We start from the raw sequence: 19,055 nt of genomic DNA, 5'->3' as shown, positions 1-19,055 counted from the left end.
ATTTTTGACAGCAAAAAACTTGCAAAAGGTCTTTCTTTTAAATAGCAACACCTACTAAATTTGTTATTCTATGTGTCATTCTTTTTTCTGCTGTATTAGCTGACAGTTGGGTATCCCTGTGGACACAATCACAGCTGACATTCAAAATGTATTTATCTCACTCACTATCATAAGATACTTGATAGATAACTAGCCATCTAGAAAGGCCTCAGAAATGTAACTAACAGTCAGCAGTGGCGTTCTGATGTAAAGATACAGCAAAGGGAAAGATCCGGTTATCCTATATAATAAATTATCTCAATTTTATCACAAACTGGAGGTATATGTTGGAAGATGGAGTATTTCTTGCAGATTAAGCATAAAATGAAGAGACTGGAATAGTAAGGGAGAGTAAAAGGGAGAATAAACAATCCCAGTAGCTTATTCAGATGCTGTTTTCCCCCAAACAATCCGATGCCTACTCTCATACCTTATTATGTAGAATTGGATTCCATCTGGCTGAAGGTGAATAATACGAGATAACTCCCTTACTGCCTTACTCAGGTTATGTAACTGTTGAATGATAAATAGAAACAGGTTCTAATAAAACTAATTTCTTTCTTTCTGATCCTTATCCCTTCCCACATTTCACTATACCTTCTATTTTGCAGAGATATCTAATACAGAGGATTTTCTTTAAAATTATCAAAGCTAATAGGAAATAGAGAAATGAAAGCAGAAGAATGATTATAAATACACTTACTTAATTATCATTTTACATTAATATAATTATGTTACACATTCTGGTTTGTATGTGCTCTTTTTTCTGGGTTTTTTTTTCAGTTTTTCTCACTCAACTATAGTGCCTCTTTCACCAAACTTCAGTTATCTTTAACCAGCCCATATGCAAAGGAAGATAAAGTTAAAGTTAATTCCACTGGGAAAACAAATGGGGACAGGGACCAGGCTCCCCGTCTTGAAGGAAAAAGTAGGCAAAATAATGATTAAAAGAAAACATAAGAATGATATAGCCAGGTCCCAGTGACTCATGCCTGTAAGTCTAGTTATTTAAGAGTATTGAGGGTCAAAGCCGGACAAGGCAGACAAATCCAAGAGACTCATCTCCAATCAATCAGCAAAAAGGCTGAATGTGAGGTGTGGCTCAAATGTTCAAGTGCCAGCCTTGAGTGGAAAAACCTAAGCAAGAGCTAGAGGATCTGAGTTCAAGCTCCAGTACTGGTACATATATACACTCACAAACACACACACACACACACACACACACACACAGAAAAAGCCGGGTACTGGTGGCTCATGTTTATAATCCTAACTACTGAAGAGGCTGAAATCTGAGGATCGCAGTTTAAAGCCAGCCCGGACAGGAAAGTAGTCTGTGAGACTTTTATCTGCAATTAACCACCAGAAAACTGAAAATGGCACTGTGGCTCAAGTGGTAGAGCACTAGCCTTGAGCTGAAGAGCTGAGGGACAGCACTGAAGACCAGAGTTCAAGCCCCACAACTGACAAAAAAAGTTATATAAAAAGATATATTTAGCATCAATATACAATGAGAAGTAGATGTTCAATAATTGTCACTGAAACATAGTCTGATTACACACAGGTGAAGACAAAACTCTACTACTACCAGAGAAGTACTAAAAAGACTCAGCAAAATTAAACTGGAACAACCAACCACTCTTCTAAATATAATGACATCATGATGATGAAGCAAAATATGAATATATTATTCTCTTTTGTGAAGTTCATATTTCTACATGGAAGTAAGTAGTACCTGCAGATATAGTGTAAATTGTCCTGTTCTACCACCTGTCCACATCCATGCATTAAGTAAAAACTAGGTTCACTCTAAATTTATAAACTTTCTCTCCAGGCATCCATAGATTAGTTCTCAGTAGTAGTTAAATCCCCACCAGTAGATGAATGTCATCTCTCATATATACATGAACAGGATTTGATTTATAACTTTTACATGGGATCATATCATATACACTTTAACCCTTTCCTAAATCTTGCTTTTCCTACACACACACAAAAAAATAGCTCATGGAAATTCCTTCAAATCACCTAGTATAGTTCTGTTTATTCTTTTTACTGACTGTATTCATCTATTACTGTGGAGAGATGTTTGCCTCTTAGAACAAAGTGCCTTTGAATATATGTCCTCGCATCTGACTATGATGATGAGTGTGTGAATTGGTTTCTAGGATTGCATAGGAATCAAACCAATGTCCCTAAATGGGCTCAGGTTCTTCAACAGTGTTAGATTAACACACACAAAAAACCTACATACTACAGTTATACCCATGTCTTTCCCAAGGACCAAGAGCTAGAATCCCATAGGAGCAACACTGAGCCTATGCTGGGTTTCTCCATCCTCTGGAAGGTAAGAACTTAATAGGACTCTAGTCACACTGGGTTCTAAGATGCAGAGAATGAAGGAGAGACCTGCCAGACGATCCTCTACGCACATGTAGAATGTGCAAGAAATAAGTCTTTTGGTGTTTTAGTAAGGTGATTTTGAAGTTTTGGTGTTTTTTTTACTACAGTGTAACCAAGTCTGTTGGGACTTGAATCAGTACATCTAGAGAGCTTTCAGGAAATGCATTGAATGGTCATGAGGAGCCACCTTCTGTGGTTACCTATAGGACTTGAATTTTGGTTCTATTCTAAGTGTCAAAGAAAGTAATCATCTGTTTTTGAGCACAAAGTAAAATGACCAGTGCTTTGACAGGATGGAGTCTGCTGTGTTGCAATTCTGTCAAAGCAGTAAAGACCAGAGTGAAGAAGACTAGGAGGGGGTCGCAGCAGTGTTGATAGGGAACGGCTGTGTCTTGGACAGGGCAATTAGTGATGAGCAGTTGGAAAGCAGTGTCTATTTGAGGGCTGGAGATGAAGTCAGATTTAGTTACACTTGGTTTTACAGAATTGTTTGATTTTTTACAATAAGGATATATAATACATTTTTAATTTAGGTAACTATAAACTATTAAATAGTAATGGATTTTGATCCCATTCTGTGAACCCACTCACCCGGCAGTATATACACACACACACACATACACACACACACACACACACACACACACACACACACACACACACACACACACACACTCTGACAGATCCCAAAATTTTAGTGGTACCAATCCCCAGAGAACAAAATTATGGACAGTTTTTAATTTGCTAATTTTCATTAACTTATTTAATGCTCACTATTATTTGCATGAAGACATTACCTGCAATAAATATTATTGCTTTGGTAATAAGGATTAAACAGGAACTACATTATTGTAAAACTGAAAGACATTAAAATGCACACATCATTAGAAGTTTTGTAAGTAACTATATTTAACTTTATCTGTTTAGCTTTTGTTGTTCATAAATCCATTTGCTTCTACTGCTATTAAAGAGATGAATACACTAGTACAGCAGAAATTACCTTGAACAAATATCCAAAATACAATTTTTTGGCAATACTGGAATTTGAACTCAGTGCCTTATACTTGTAAGGATTACTTGGCTGGTGTTCTACCAGTTGAATCAAACTTCCAGCCTTGCTTCTTGCTGGGTATTTTGGAGATGAACTCTCCAGTGACTTGCTATTTAAGCTAGTTTCAAAGCGTAGTCCTACAGATCTCAGCCTCTTGAGTATGTAGGATTACAGGTGTGAGCCATCAGCATCTGGCTTACATTTCCTTAAAAATCCAAGATTCTCTAGCCTTAAATACCTTATGATAGGCTTCTGCTCTACAAAGATAGCTTTGAATATTCAAAGAATCAATCTTAATAGCTTCGGAAAACTTCCAAATAGCTTGAGTGTAGTTATCCAGGTGAAGCAGATGTATGAGGCCAATGTTTATATAAGGCAAAATAATAGTTCTAAAAATAGAAAATGAGAAAGAAAATCTTATTAAAAGTCTTTATGATTCCAAATTATGAATAATCCTAATGAAATAGATGCATCAATATATATCAAGGTGTTTTTAATGTTTCACTTAGGCAATGTAAATTAGTTTACTGCACTTTTTTTTTTTCAATTGTGGAGCTTAAACTCAAAAAGCTCAGGAGTTGTCACTAAGCATTAGTACTCAAGGTTAGTGTTCTACCACTTTGAGCCACAGCTCCACTTCCAGTTTTCTGGTGATCATTTGGAGATCAGAGACTCAGACTTTCTTCACTGGGCTGGTTTTGAACCATGATCCTCAGATCTCAGCCTCCTAAATAGCTAGGCTTACAAGCATGAGCTCTTGATGGCAGGCTCTGTACTTCCTTATTATAAACACCATTTATAAAATCCTTAGGAAAAAAAATAACAATCATAGTCTATGTCAACAGAATTTATGAGGTCTCCCAGACTCAGTAATTCTTTACTCTTCCTTAATGTAATCTTGAGTTTCTTGAATTACAAGATATTTCCTTCAACTCAAATTTCTTTGCCTCAGGCCATGAGTAAAAGTAAAAAATAGTAATATTCTATGGTTTAGGAGTTTGGGGATAAACATTCTCTCCACATTGGCATTTACACAGCTACTTTTTTATATTGTAAAAATACTGTACAGAGGGGTTACAATTACATGAGTAAGGTAATGAGTACATTTTTTATCGAGCATTGTTGCCTCCTCCTTTGTTTTTCCCCTACCATCCCTTCCCTCCCCATCTCCCCAGCTACTCCCACCCTCCCCCTCGCCGAAGTTGTAAAGTTCGTTTTCAACATAGTGTCTTGTACATCTCATTTTTCAATGGGTCAACCTGTATCCCTATTTAAGCATTTTGTTTTTTCCTTTCCCCTCCCCAAATCAGAAAAATGTATATACAAAATGCAGGGCACTGGAATCAAATACAGTGAAAACAGGGGTCATACCATGGGGGAGGAACATACCAAAGAAACAAAAAAATCACGTAGTACATTATAAATATGTTAAAAAACAATAGCAAGAAAGAAAAAACTATACACGGCTACTTTTTTATATCAAATAAAGGTTGTTTTCCTCTATAAAATCAAACAATTTTTAGAATGGGAATGACCTTATACATTATTTTGTTCAATTCTTCTATTTCAAGATAAGGAAATTACATTTCCAATAGATTCTTTACCTGGGACATCAAAGTTCCTATCACCTACTTTCTAATCCTTGTATCTGAAATTCTTTCTTTCTTTTTTTTGGGGGGTGGGGGTCCGGTCATGGGTCCTGAACTCTGGGCCTGGGTGCTGTCCCTCAGCTCTTCAGCTCAAGGCTAGCGCTCTACCACTTGAGCCACAGTGCCACTTTCGGCTTTTTTCGTTTTGCTTATGTGGTGCTGAGGAGTCGAACCCAGAGTCTCATGCATGCAAGGCAAGCACTCTACCACTGAGCAACCTTCCCAGCCTTGAAATTCTTCCTTTTTTCTTCCTGACTCCAAAATTTCCTAAAGTTTTTCCATGGTTTCTAATGGAACATTATTCCATGATTGACTGAGACAAACTCAACATTCCCTTTAGAGAGCTAAGAAATCAATCTACTAGTTAGCATGGAATATAAGACTAATTGGTTACTCTTTCTGACAACTTCCATTTTAATGAACACATAATTGGAAGTAAGAGGAAATATTTAATTAAATTCTGTGCTTTGCAACCTGGCTTTCTATCATGCTTAATTCTTATTAAAAAAAATGAAATCAGGTGTTCAAAAATGGGGGTTTCCCTTCTGTTGAGTTGTATTGTCTATCCAGAAATGATATCAGGTAGCATGTTTTGTCATTAATTTCAAAACTTGATTACATTTTTTAGTAAGTTAACTTCAAAAAGCTCTAGCCTATCTTCAAACTCCTAATAATTTACTGACTTATCCATGGATTATAGCCTTTTCAAACCCATTGAATCTCTAAAATCTATAAAATCAGTGGAAACAAACTAATTTCATTTTAGCACTACCTTATTTTCAGTAATATTCTAATTCTAGTATAATTTTATAATTACAGTCTTGCTTTCTAATAAGTTATCAAGGATGAGAAGAAAGTTTTTACCTTAATTTCATTCAAGTGAAATCAACAGGAAAAGAAGGGCATACCTTTCTAGAGAAATAACAGCTTCAAAGTCACAAATTGCCAAGTTCCAAAGTTTCAAATGTGAATACAGTATGCCCCGATGTAGAAAACACCCAAGATTCTCATAGCCATCATTTAAGAGAACTTAAAAACAAAAGTAAGTACCTCAGTCAGTTTCTGAACATTATCTGTCATATTGATACCTTTCCTATTATATATTTTTATTTGCTTAATGTTATGTAAAACAAAGCATGCCTATTATGAGGGTAACTACTTGGTGGATATAAAAACATATCATATGGCTTGGCACTAGTGGCTCATGCCTGTAATCCTAGCTACTCAGAGAACTGAGATTGAGGATCTGAAGATCACTGTTCAAAGCCAGGCAGGGCCACAAGGTCTGTGAGACTCTTATCTCCAATTAACCACCAAAAAGCTTGAAGTGGATCTGTGGCTCAAATGGTAAAGCACTAGCTTTGAGCAAAAGATCTCAGGAACTCTGTTCAAGCCTCAGGTCTTCTGGCATATATATATATATATATATATATATATATATATATATACATATATATATATACATATATATATATACATATATATATGTATATATGTGTGTGTGTGTATCACATACACACACATATTTGTAATAACACCCTTTACCACTCAACCACAAGTAGACATGTGTGTGTGTGTATCACATACACACACATATTTGTAATAACACCCTTTACCACTCAACCACAAGTAGACTTTCATATTAATATTTAAATGTTAACTGAGATATTCTTTTTTTTTTGTCCATGTGGGGCCTGAACTCTGGGCCTGGGCTCTGTCCCTCAGCTCTTCAACTCAAGGCTAGCACTCTACCACTTGAGCCACAGCACCACTTCTTGTTTTTTCTGCTTATGTGGTGCTGAGGAATCGAGCCCAGGGCCTCATGCATGCAAGGCAAGCACTCTACCACTGAGCCACCTTCCCAGCCCCTTAACTGAGATATTCTATATGTGCATTTAGAAAGTTCCTGTCAGGTAGCTAATTGCCTAATAAATATCATATATGATCATCATCATCATCATCATCATTATATATATGTATATAATATATGTATACGTATATTGTATGTCTAAATTTATTCATTAATTCATAATGATGTGGCTATTATAGTTGACAAATTCATTAGATCTGAAAGAAATACTAATGACAATATATGGTAATTCTCTCACTTTACATATGGCCCAAACATTGACCAGGATTAGAATGCAAGTCAGGGCAGAGATGGGACTAGAAGCCAGTTCCTGTGGTGCCAATATTGGTGATATTGGTGCTACCCTGTTATAATTGCCAAGACTCCTTTACCAACCATCAGACTCAAATACTGGTCTAGATCATGGTATATATCTGAAGTCAGACCTACCCATAAGCCATGATAAGCAGCTGCAAAGAGGCTACTCCAAAGCAAGTAGAACTTATAATTGACTCAGCTAGAGCTACTAGAGCAAGGAATAAAGAGAACTTCCTGTCAGTGCTCGAGATGTGGAACTCTCTTCAATATTCAGCCACAAGTCACCTATGGCTCCTGCTACTTTCAGAAACATGCTAGTGATTTAGACAGGTTTGACATAGATTTGATGCATATCTGCTGAGCATCTCAAACTCACTCTGATTTAGAAGGAAAACTTCTGCCAAAAATATTTACAATGTTGCACACAAATATTCTCAGTACTGGATTTGGAGAAGTATAAAGAGTGTGAGCAATTGCCCATAAATAATCATTTGAAAGCAAGTCACCAGCTCAATTCATAATATTGTTTGTCAGCAAGGGAAAAGTTAACTGCTATGTTGCTCTGGAAAAGTGAAAAAACATTATTCTTTTTTTGGGGGGGGAGGGGTCCAGTCGTGGGGCCTGAACTCTGGGCCTGGGAGCTGTCCCTCAGCTCTTCAGCTCAAGGCTAGCACTCTACCACTTGAGCCACAGTGCCACTTCCGGCTTTTTTCTTTTTGCTTATGTGGTGCTGAGGAATCGAACCCAGGGCCTCATGCATGCAAGGCAAGCGCTCTACCACTGAGCCACCTTCCCAGCCCCAAGAGGAAAATTTTTGAGAAAAGATTATAGAAGACCAGAAAGAAAGGCAGCTAGGCTGATAAAGCAAGATAAAACAACAGAGGTCTCCAAATTTAAGTTGTTTGTGCTACATTTATTCTCTCAACCTCAAATATTCATTAACAAGAGTACTACCCAAAATATGTGACATTGAGGAATGAAGGAACTATCTGGGATTAAACAAAGCAGAGGAAACACTAGCTACAAGGATCACACAGGCATGAATGGGTCAGCAAAGACAGAGAGTCAACCATGGACAAAAGTGAGAATGAAGTAGCAATCTTCAATCCTCTTTTCCAAGAAACCTTAGAAGTAGAGGGCACAAAACTCCTCTCAGCACAAGTAAAACAACTGTTTTATTAACAACCGTTGTTTTAACAATTCAAATTAGGATTGTTTTATCTAAATATGAATGGACAGGCAACCTCAGAAGACACATGATTTAGAGACAGTTAAGCAATAGTCACTTTTAATTTTCTTCCCTGTCGGAGTCTGGTTGTCTCTTAATCTTTAAAACTTTGCAATCCGATGAATATAGTCATGTTTAGAACTCCAGGTTCTAGCTGGATTTTATTAACCAAAATAGGCTTACTTATTCTATTGCAGATTGTTTACTGGGCACCTACTTGAGGCCAAAAATGTTATATATTTTATATGTGTTACACATATAATCTAAACCAGTAATGCATTGAGGGTACAATATAAGTAGCCTTTTGTTGTTAGCCTCTTATAACTGCAAAGAATTCCAAAACCTGTTCTTAAAGAGTTAAAAATTGTAAATCTGACAAATGTATGGGTTTAGCTTTGGAATGGGGATATCACAAAACAGAATGATTTAATATCATTTTAACAAGCTAATGAGGAAATAGAACTGAGATTCCAGAATAGCTCTCTAGAACTCAATTTATAGATACACACTCTATTTGATATGATAGTCTCTCCTGGCCATAACTGAAAACACACATAAACACACATATACCCAAATGTACCCAAATCCATATTCACATTCAGTAAAAAGGCATGTTAGAATGCTTGTAGATCAGCCATTGTTACTTATAAACGTACATGGATATACTACATATATGCAAATATACATATAATACATTTATTACATTAGTGATCAAACAGGATTACCCTCTAGGATACTGAGCTTCTGAACCAGATTAGATTCTTATATATGTATAGTTAAAGAAAAAATACCTGAAATGCTGTAGTCCTGCAGGGCTCTGGAAATATTAGTTGTTCTAAACAAGCAAGCTCGATAATAAAATGCTAACCAATTATTGGGATCTAAGTGGATAGCAGCAGATAAGTCTTGGGCTGCTAGTCTATAAAGCTGCCTTTTAAAATATGATCTCCCCCGGTATGTCCTAGAAAAAAAAATTGACTTTAACATGTATTTTTAAAAAATATTGTCTCTTTTCATTATATCTATTCACCCATTTATTCATTACTATCTTTAGTTGTACAAAGAAGATAAACTCAATATGTCAATTCATGTCAAAAATTCTACAATGAAAACTATAAAATTTTAAAGAAGGAAATTACAGAAGCAAAAATCAATGATGTAAAAATGGCTATACTACCAAAAGCAATCTACAGGTCTAACACAATCCCTATAGAATTCCCAACAATGTTATTAACAGAAAGAGAAAAATCAATCCATAAATTCAAATAGAAATACAAAGGACCCTGGAAAGCCAAAGCAACTTTGAGAAAAACAAAAACAAAATGTTTGAGGTATGATACATGAGACTACCAGATTTCAAATTATTCTATAAAGCCATAGTACTGACACAAAAGCAGACCACTGGAACAAAATAAAAAGCACAGAAATAAATCCACACAGCTATGGCCATCTAATTTAACAATGGAGTGCAAAACGGGGCACGTCTGTTAGAGAAAAGACAACCTCTTCAAAAAATGCTGCTGGAAAAACTAGATAACCACAAGCAAAAGTCTGAAAATAAATCTCTGTCCCACATCATGTGCTAATATCAATGTCAGTTCAAAGTGGATCAAAGATCTTAATGTGAGACCTGAAACTGTGAAACCACTATAACAATCATAAAGAAAACACTAGAACAATACTGGCATAGGCAGGAGCCTCCTAAATAGGACTCCACTAGCTCAGCAAATAAGAGCAAGGACTGACAAATGGAATTGCATCAAACTAAAAAGCTTCTGCAAAGCAAAAGAACTATCACTAGAATGGAGAGTCTCCAGAATGAAAAAAAATCATTACAGGCTATACACCTTAAGTCTGGTAGCCTAGTATTGTAATACCTCCATCCAGTACTTTGTTTTTGTTTTTGTATGACTGGAATATACAAGAAGCTCAAAACACTAATCTATCAAAGAATCAAACAAACCAACTAATAAATGGCAAATGAACTGATAATTCTCTAAAGAATAAGTTTAGATGGCCAATAAATCTCAGTCACATCATTTATTGACAACCAAGCTAACAGAACAGGGACTTGAGTGACCATGCATAACAAAGAACAGGTTTCTCAAACTTAGCTCAGAAAAGTCACTAAAGAATTATCTATAACTAAAACTGTACTATATAAAACTATATATATATATACATATATATATATATATATATAAAACTAAATTCTGGGAAGTGGGGTGCATCAATATCCAAATGCTACATTATTATACTAATCAAAATATCTAATTTAAAAAATAACAATTAATACAAAGAAACACAAACATAGGGCTCATTCTTACAATGAAATTAATAGAAACTAGCCCCTCCCCCTGAGGAATCTTAAACATTGGACTAACTAGATTACAGTCTTTATATTAGCTATCTTAAATATTCTCAAAAATCTAAAAGAACGCACTAGACAAAAATCTCAAAGATATTAGAAAATTTATCACTTAACACAGAAAATAATTATAGTGCTTGATAAATTGATAGTAATTAATACAGAAGCTATAAAATGGAAAGAGAAAATCATGAAGTTGAAAATTATAATCACCAAAAGGAAAAGTTCACTAGAGTTGCAACAAGATTTGAACAGAAAATACTAAAGATCTAGAGATCTTGAAGACATGCCAGTTGAGATTATCTAATTGAAAAGAAAAAAGTGAAAAACAAATAAATACAAGACTAACATAGCTACAGAATATAGAATATCATCAAGCTTATTAACATATATATAGTGAATCCTGGTGAAGGGTAAATACAGAGAAAAGAAAATAGTACTTTTTAAATGATGAGTGAAAACTGCCTAAATTTGATGAAAGAAATGAAGCTACACATCCAAGACACTTAAAAGATTCTAAGTAAGACAATTTCAAAAAAGTTCCACAAAAAAGAGATGCATTATAATTAATCTACTAAAAGCCAAGATACAAAAGCAACAATAGAGAAATTATTCATTACGGATAGGATTTTCAAAAAAATGACATTTTTAAATTTTTTTGTCAAGGTGATGTACAGAGGGGTTACAGTTACATAAGTAAGGTAGTGAGTACATTTCTTGTCTTACTTGTTACCCCTTCCCTCATTTTTCTCCCTTTCCCTCCCTCTCAATCCCCGCCCCAAGTTCTACAGATCATTTCCAACATACTGTCATGTGAGTATCACTGTTGCATAGGTTCTCCTTTGTCCTTTGTCTCACCCATTTTGTTGTTCCTTTCCCTTCCTTAGTTCAGATAAACATATATACAATACACAGGGTACCAAAATAGAATTCAATGACAACAGGGATAAACCATAGGGGGGAAAACACAAAAGAAAAAGAAATCATGTAGTACATTGAGAACAACAACAAAGAAAAACCTCTTGTGTCCATGTCTTGAAGTTCATTTTGCTTAGCATCATCTTTTATGGTCATTTGTACATACCTACTGAGCTATTCTTCCCATCTGCTAAGATTATCCTAGATGTAGTCAAGGGTGCCAAATGTAGTGAGCAGCATATTTAATGTGCTAACAGAAGAAAAATCGTCAGCCAAGAATTCTGTACCTAGAAAACTGTCCTTCAAAATTGAAGGAGAAATCAAAGCATTCTTAAGAGAACAAAAACTAGAGTAACACTGATAGTAGAACTGCTTTATAAGAAATACTAAAATGAGTATCTGAAGCTGAAATAGAAGGCATTAGAAAAGTAGCTCGAGACCATATAAAGAAATATAAAATATAAAAAGGCCATCTATAAAGGTAACAAACAAGCAAATTAAAAAAAATTATTACATTTTTTGTTTTCAATTCTTTTTTCCTATGTGGTTCAATACAAACACAAATAATACAGTTATTACATTAATAGGCATAAATGTATAAATCACATAATTACAACTCATTATATACTATGTATATGTATGCTTATTTATATGAATAATACAAACAATTATGTTAACAACATAGATAATTCAAAGCACATGGATTACAAAATAATCCATGTTAACATTTAATGGATATTTTCACAGTATTAAGAGGTAGGTCTGCAAATGCTGAAATAAGGACACAGGATGACCCATTGCAACAATGATGCTCACAAGACATTATTATGGAAATGAACTTTACAACATCAATGGGGGTGAGTAGGGGAGGTGGGGGTGGGAAGGGATAGTAGGAGAAAAGCAAAGGAGGGGGGTAACAATGCTCAACAAATAATATACTCACTGCCTTACTCATGTAACTGTAACCCCTCTGTACAGCATCTTTACAATCATTTTTTTTAAAAAGAGGTGGGTCTGTAAGTGATTAAAACATAAAGACTCCACATTCATGGTTGGGATTGATGCCATTACAACAGAACATTTCTCACATTTTCCCTCTGCTATATATAGGATGCTTCTCACCCTGGAATGATGTAGCAAGAAGACTCTCCACAGATAGTGGAGTCTTCATTTAGGGATTTGTCAGTCTCTAGAATTATAATGCTCAGAACATTTTGGGTCTGAGAAGGTGGCTCAGTGGTAGAGTGCTTGCCTTGCATGCATGAGGCCCTGGGTTCGATTCCTCAGCACCACATAAGCAGAAAAAGCCGGAAGTGGGACTGAGGCTCAAGTGGTAGAGCGCTAGCCTTGAGATGAAGAGCTGAGGGACAGTGTCTAGGCCCAGAGTTCAGGCCCCACAACCAGAAAAAAAAAGAACATTTTATAATTATAAATTCTCAGTTTCAGATATTCTGTTACAGCAGTACAAAAAGGACTAAGACAATAATCTAAACAAAATCAACAACTTCTGAGGAACATACACTGCCAAGAATTACTCAAAAAGAAATAGACTGTAATAGACCAGCAACTGTCACTCTACCTGTAATCCTACCTACTCAGGAGAGGCTGAGATCCAGAAGATCAGAGTGCAAGGCCAGCCAGGACAGAAAAGTCCACAAGATTCCATCTCAAAAAGAGTCAGTAAGGGGATGGGAAGGTGGCTCAGTGGTAGAGTGCTTGTCTTGCAATCATGAGGCCCTGGGTTCCATTTCTCAGCACCACATAAGCAGAAAAAGTCAGAAGTGGTTCTATGGCTCACGTGGTAGAGTGCTAGCCTTCAGCTGAAGAGCTGAGGGAGAGCACCCAGGCCCAGAGTTCAGGCCCCACAACCGACCAAAAAAAAAAAAAAAAGAGTCAGTAAAAAAAAAAAAAGCTGACTAAAACCTCCATATTAGGAAAAAAAGGATCACTTTCATAAATACCTGCAATAAAAATCTATAAAATATCATGAAAAAAATCTGTTTCATAAAAGAAAATGCCATGCTTGTTTTTTTCTCACTGGGACTTACCCCCAGTGCTGAGATTGTCAGAGGTTCTCTATCTGGGAAAAGTCATCCCTAATTTGCAATACACATCAAAAGAAAGTCTTATGGATTATAATTTGAAATTAAAAATATTAAACTTTCAAACAACTCTATGTATCTTTAAAGGGAAATATTAATCTGATCTCAAAATGGAGATTGGTTTTCTAAACTCAAAAGAAGAAGTATCACAAATTTGGCTGGATTAACATGTTTAAGTCTTTATATTTAAATATAAACATTCCCCACTTCCTCCTTAATAGTCATCTTTCTTATTTTAATAACAGCCATTCTAATATCAAAACAAAGTGTGAGATGACATACCAATGTAGTTTTAATTTGCATTTCCATGACTATTTGTGAAATGGAGATTTTTTTTCATATGTCTCTAGGCCATTTGTATGTCGTCAGTTGAGAAATATGTATTTAGGTGCTGTGCCCATTTTTTAAGTCAGCTTAATTTGTTTTCTTACTGTTGAGTTGTTTAAGTTCCTTATATATTTTGGATATTAGCCCCTTATGAGATGTAGGATCTGTAAATATTGTCTCGCAGTTTGTGTCATAGATACACAATGGAATGCTCAACTGAAGCTTACCAAAGAAAGAAAGGTTGTCACTTGTGACAGCACGCAGCCTGGATGAAACTGGCAGATGCTATGCTCAGTGACAAAAGCCAGGCCCTGAGAGGCCAGCACTGCATGACTGCACTGACACCTGGGATCTAAAAAGTCGAACTCACGGAAGTAGAGCTGCTAGAGACGGTGTGGCCACATGATGGAAAGGGAAGATGCCCAAGAGCACAAGGTTTCAGTCAGACAGAAAAAAAATAAGTGTTTAGTGATCTTTTACATCACCTGTAAAATACACAATTCAACTATGCATTATATATGTCCTAATTGCCAAAAGAATATAGCTTCAATAGTCTCACCACTGAGAAATAAGAATGTGAGATGGGTGAGTGAATTAGTTTGATTTTACCCATCCAATGAATTGCTATGATGTCATATTGTACCACAAATATATGCAACTATAATCTAAAAATTAAAAATGAATGTAAATTATGTTAAAAATATATAACATAAACACACATTTTAGTGAGCCTGGACAAATGTATGAATAAAGTGTACATATAAATTGATGATATGCAAATTAAAACTTGCAGAGACAAGACCAAGAAGGAAAAAATTCTAAGTCAATGAAATTCAAATTAACATAATGTATAAAAGAGTTCTGATTTATTAGACTGACTAAAATTTGAAACAATTTTTTGGCAGTGCTGGCACTGGGGCTTGAACTCAGGGCTTCAATGTTGTTCTTAACTTTTTTACCCAAATCTGGTGTTCTACCACTTGAGCCACATCTCCATGTCCAACTTTTTGGTGGTTAATTGGAGATAAGAGTCTGAAGAATAGGAAAAGCTATTTGTCATAACTATGACGACTAAAGTGTTCATATTGACAATAGACATGAATTTGGGACTTGGCATGATGACATATGCCTGTAATTCCAGCTACTTCAGAGGCAGACACAGGAGGGTTGGGGGTGGGGTATAGATACCTTCCCTGAAAAACACAACCAAAAGCAATATGACTGAGAGTGGGCCTCAAATAGTAGAACCCTTCACTAGTAAGCAGAAAATCCTAACTTCAAGCTCTAGAACAGAGAGAGAGAGAGAGAGAGAGAGAGAGAGAATATGAGCTTACAAATTAACAGCAAAACAATACATACATACATACATACATACATACATACATACATACATACAAAAACTCCAAGAGATTAGAATGACAAAAGAAAGAAAACTTAAATGGTTGATTTATGGGAAGACACATAATCCTGTTAGGAATGAAGGAAATGGAAAGGAAAATCTAGTAGGATCACACTTCCATGCCTGTGAAGATGGCTTAAACCTGAAAGCCAGCTAGCAATACTTAATGCTTGTGCAGAACTCACATAAACAGCTAGTAATACAACCGCTCTGGAAATCAGCTGGGTCTCAGCACTGCATACTTGCATGCACTATGAACCTGATACTTTGCACCCACATAAATGTGTAGAAAGATATCCAAGAAACAATATGCCTAATGGAAAACTGAGAACACTCAAACATCCATCCATAGCAGGAGTACGTTCTAACATATGGACACTAGAACCACATGCCACAGTGCACAATATAGAGCAAAAGCCGTACATGAGATAATACCGTGTGATTCCATATATATAAAGTTCAAAACATGGGCATACCTAAACTAACAATGTGTAGAGACACTGTACTATAACTATAAAGAACTACAAGGTAGTGACCAAAATGTAAAGATAACATTTACCACCACTTCCCCTTCCAGGGGATGCACATACAAAAAAGTTCCAGACTGCTGGAAAAGGTAGTTGACAGTTACAGTTATATTGTAGTAAGATTAGATTTCCCATTTCCAAATTGTGTAGTTTCCTAATTGCATGCATTATCTTTACTATAAAAATAGTTTGCAATTAAAACTTGCAGATAGAGGGTCAAGTGTGGTATACATCAGAATTCTCAGCTATTGTGGAAGTAGAGATAGGAGTGTGGTAGTTTGAAGCTAACCCAGGCATGAGATAGTAAGACCCTATTTCCAAAAACAAGCTGCACATTGTGGTTCACACCTGTATATTCAGCTAATCAGGAAACAGAAGTAGGAGAATTGTGGGCTAAGACTGGCATTGGCAAAAGTGAGATCTCATCTGTGCCTCTCAGACATTTTGTTTTTAGTTAGTTTCTCAGAGAGGATTTGTTTAACTCTCCTCCACACCAGGTTGGTCTGGAATTCCCAACCCTCCAATCTCTGCCCCTCAAGTAGTTGGGATTACAAGGCTGAGAACATGGCTCAAGTGTTACTGTGCTTGACTAGCAAGTACAAGGCCTTAATCAAATTCAAAGGCCAGAACTGTCAAAAAAAATTCTTGAATTGGATACGAATCAGGGCTACATAGTGAAACTTGGTCTCAAAAAGTTACAAGTCATGGGCTGAGAATGTGGCTTAACCTTGCTTGCTTAACACTCATGAAGTCCTGAGTTCGATTCCACAGTAACACATAAACAAAACAAACAAGCAAAAAGAAGCCAGAAGTGGTGCTGTGGTGCAAGTGGTAGAGTAATAGCCTTGAGCACAAAATTTCAATGACAGTGCCTAGGCCCTGAGTTCAAGCCACAGCTCTGGCAAAAAGAAAAAAAAGTTAAAAGTGAGCTGGGAAAGAGTAGCTCACACCTTTCATCCTAGCTACTCAAGAGGCTGAGATTCAAGGATCTCAGTTCAAAGTCACCCCAGGCAGTAATGTCCATGAATCTCTTGTCTCTAATTAATTATCAACAAAATATAAAAAGCACCAGGAGAGATGTGTCTCTAGTAGTAGAATGCTAGCCTCGAGCACAAAAACTTAGTAACAGTGCCCAGACTCTGAGTTCAAGCCTCTACCAAAATAAAAGTCACAAGTGAAAAGATGAGTAGGCCTAACATTTTAAATCTCTAAAATAAACCTTAGATTGGAAGGAAAACCACAAAGCATGACATTTACTGGAAGTATAAATTCAATATACAAGTCAGAGAAAGGTGTTACAGAAACATATGTGAACAGATCTTCATATTCAATGGATACAAAAGGTATGTATGTAAAAGAAACTTAAAGAAAAAATATAGATGGTAGACTATGTGTTACATGTGTATACTATAGCCAGAATTTAGGAAATGAAAATTGAATAACTCTTAATTATTATGTATGTTTGTTAAACAACCTACTCCCATTACAGTATGAGTAAAGATTTTCATTCACAGGTATCTCTAAAAAGGAATTCATTATTTTTAAAAGGCTATTAAATGTATTTCAAACAATCTTTCCTGAAAATGCATTTCAAATAAAAGCATTTTTAAAACACTTTAAAATCCTTCTTACCTTGCTTGTGCACTGAGGTGATTTATATTTAACAAAGATGTAAAATCCTGTATAGCTGATGTCCAGTTCTCATTTTCAAAGTGAAACAGCCCCCGTTTCAATAACGCATCGGTTCTTTTAGGGTCACAAGCAATACACTACAGGGGTGCAGGGAGATAGATACACAGGTCAAGGAATGAAAGCACCCTATGAAAAGTATATAATCACATAGTAACTTCAAATTACAAACAAGCAAACCACGTTAAGATTCCAAATTTTGTTTAAAGGATCTTATTTAAAAATCTATTCATCATCAAATTTTGTTGTAGTTACTCTGTGTGTGTGTGTGTGTGTGTGTGTGTGTATGCGCATGAGTGTGTGTGTGTGTGTGTGTGTGTGTGTGTGTAAAGGGGCTTGAACTCGGGGCCTCATGATCTTGCTTTTGGTGTTCTACCACATAAGCCACAACTCTACTTCCAAGTCTTAAGTGGAAATAAGAGTATCACAGACTTTTCTGCCCAGGCTGGCTTCAAACTATAGCCCTGAGATCTCAGCCTCCTGAACAGCTTGGATTATAGGCACAAGAAGCCAAGGATTTCATTCATAAGGAAAAGAAATGAATTGGTGGTGACACAATTCATCCATTTGATGCTGACATACAGAGCCATACAGTGAACAGGCCACATCCTATGTTCATTTGTAAAGTTTCTTGCTAATTGGGACTGGCATAATTTAAAACATACAAAAAAAAAAAAAGACTACAGAGTTTGAAATTTGTTTCACCTTGTCCATTTTTTCTACTATGGGTGTCAGGCAGAGAAAATAATTTTTGTATCTACAAAAGAGAATTTTTTATCACTTGTAGACCAGAAATTACAAGGCTTGTAACAATATCAACTCAGTAGCTAAGCCATAATGGATGGATTAGGAAGACAGGGCAGCTAGGAACATGGAAAGTTAATTAATTAAATGATTGTTCCTAAATTCTCATTTCTGGAGTCAGAACTGTGGCATGGCTACAGGGAAAGAGCACTTGTCCAGCATGCACAAGGGCAGGCTCCATCCTAGCACACATCAGGAGAGCAGAGTTAACATGTTCTGCCACATTTGGGGAATATTTTGCCTTGTCTCTAGCCTCTTATTATAGTCTAACTACAAGTTATCTTACTTAATGACATTTCTTGATACCACAGATATAAACACTTTCAGTATTCTTATTTCCTTCCCAACACCATTATAATTATATGTATATATTTTTTGTATCTGCCC

At 35.9% G+C, this 19,055-nt stretch overlaps 1 protein-coding gene across 1 annotated transcript in view; it reads right to left on the bottom strand.

The window, feature by feature from the left end:
• Ttc6 (tetratricopeptide repeat domain 6) overlaps nt 1-19,055 on the bottom strand; it is a 166,211-nt gene that overhangs the window by 43,018 nt on the left and 104,138 nt on the right. The window contains exons 18-22 of the mRNA XM_042677817.1: nt 17,808-17,944; nt 9,326-9,495; nt 6,048-6,168; nt 3,729-3,879; nt 470-552 (exon numbers count right to left, since the gene is read on the bottom strand). Coding sequence (XP_042533751.1) covers nt 470-552; nt 3,729-3,879; nt 6,048-6,168; nt 9,326-9,495; nt 17,808-17,944 — 662 coding nt within the window. The remainder of the gene's footprint in view (nt 1-469; nt 553-3,728; nt 3,880-6,047; nt 6,169-9,325; nt 9,496-17,807; nt 17,945-19,055) is intronic.

Source organism: Dipodomys spectabilis, unplaced genomic scaffold, assembly GCF_019054845.1.
Source record: "Dipodomys spectabilis isolate Male_0828 unplaced genomic scaffold, ASM1905484v1 ptg000042l, whole genome shotgun sequence".
Classification (NCBI taxonomy): domain Eukaryota; kingdom Metazoa; phylum Chordata; class Mammalia; order Rodentia; family Heteromyidae; genus Dipodomys; species Dipodomys spectabilis.
Note: the sequence above shows the minus strand (reverse complement) of the source record. Positions and strands in the feature narration are given on the sequence as shown.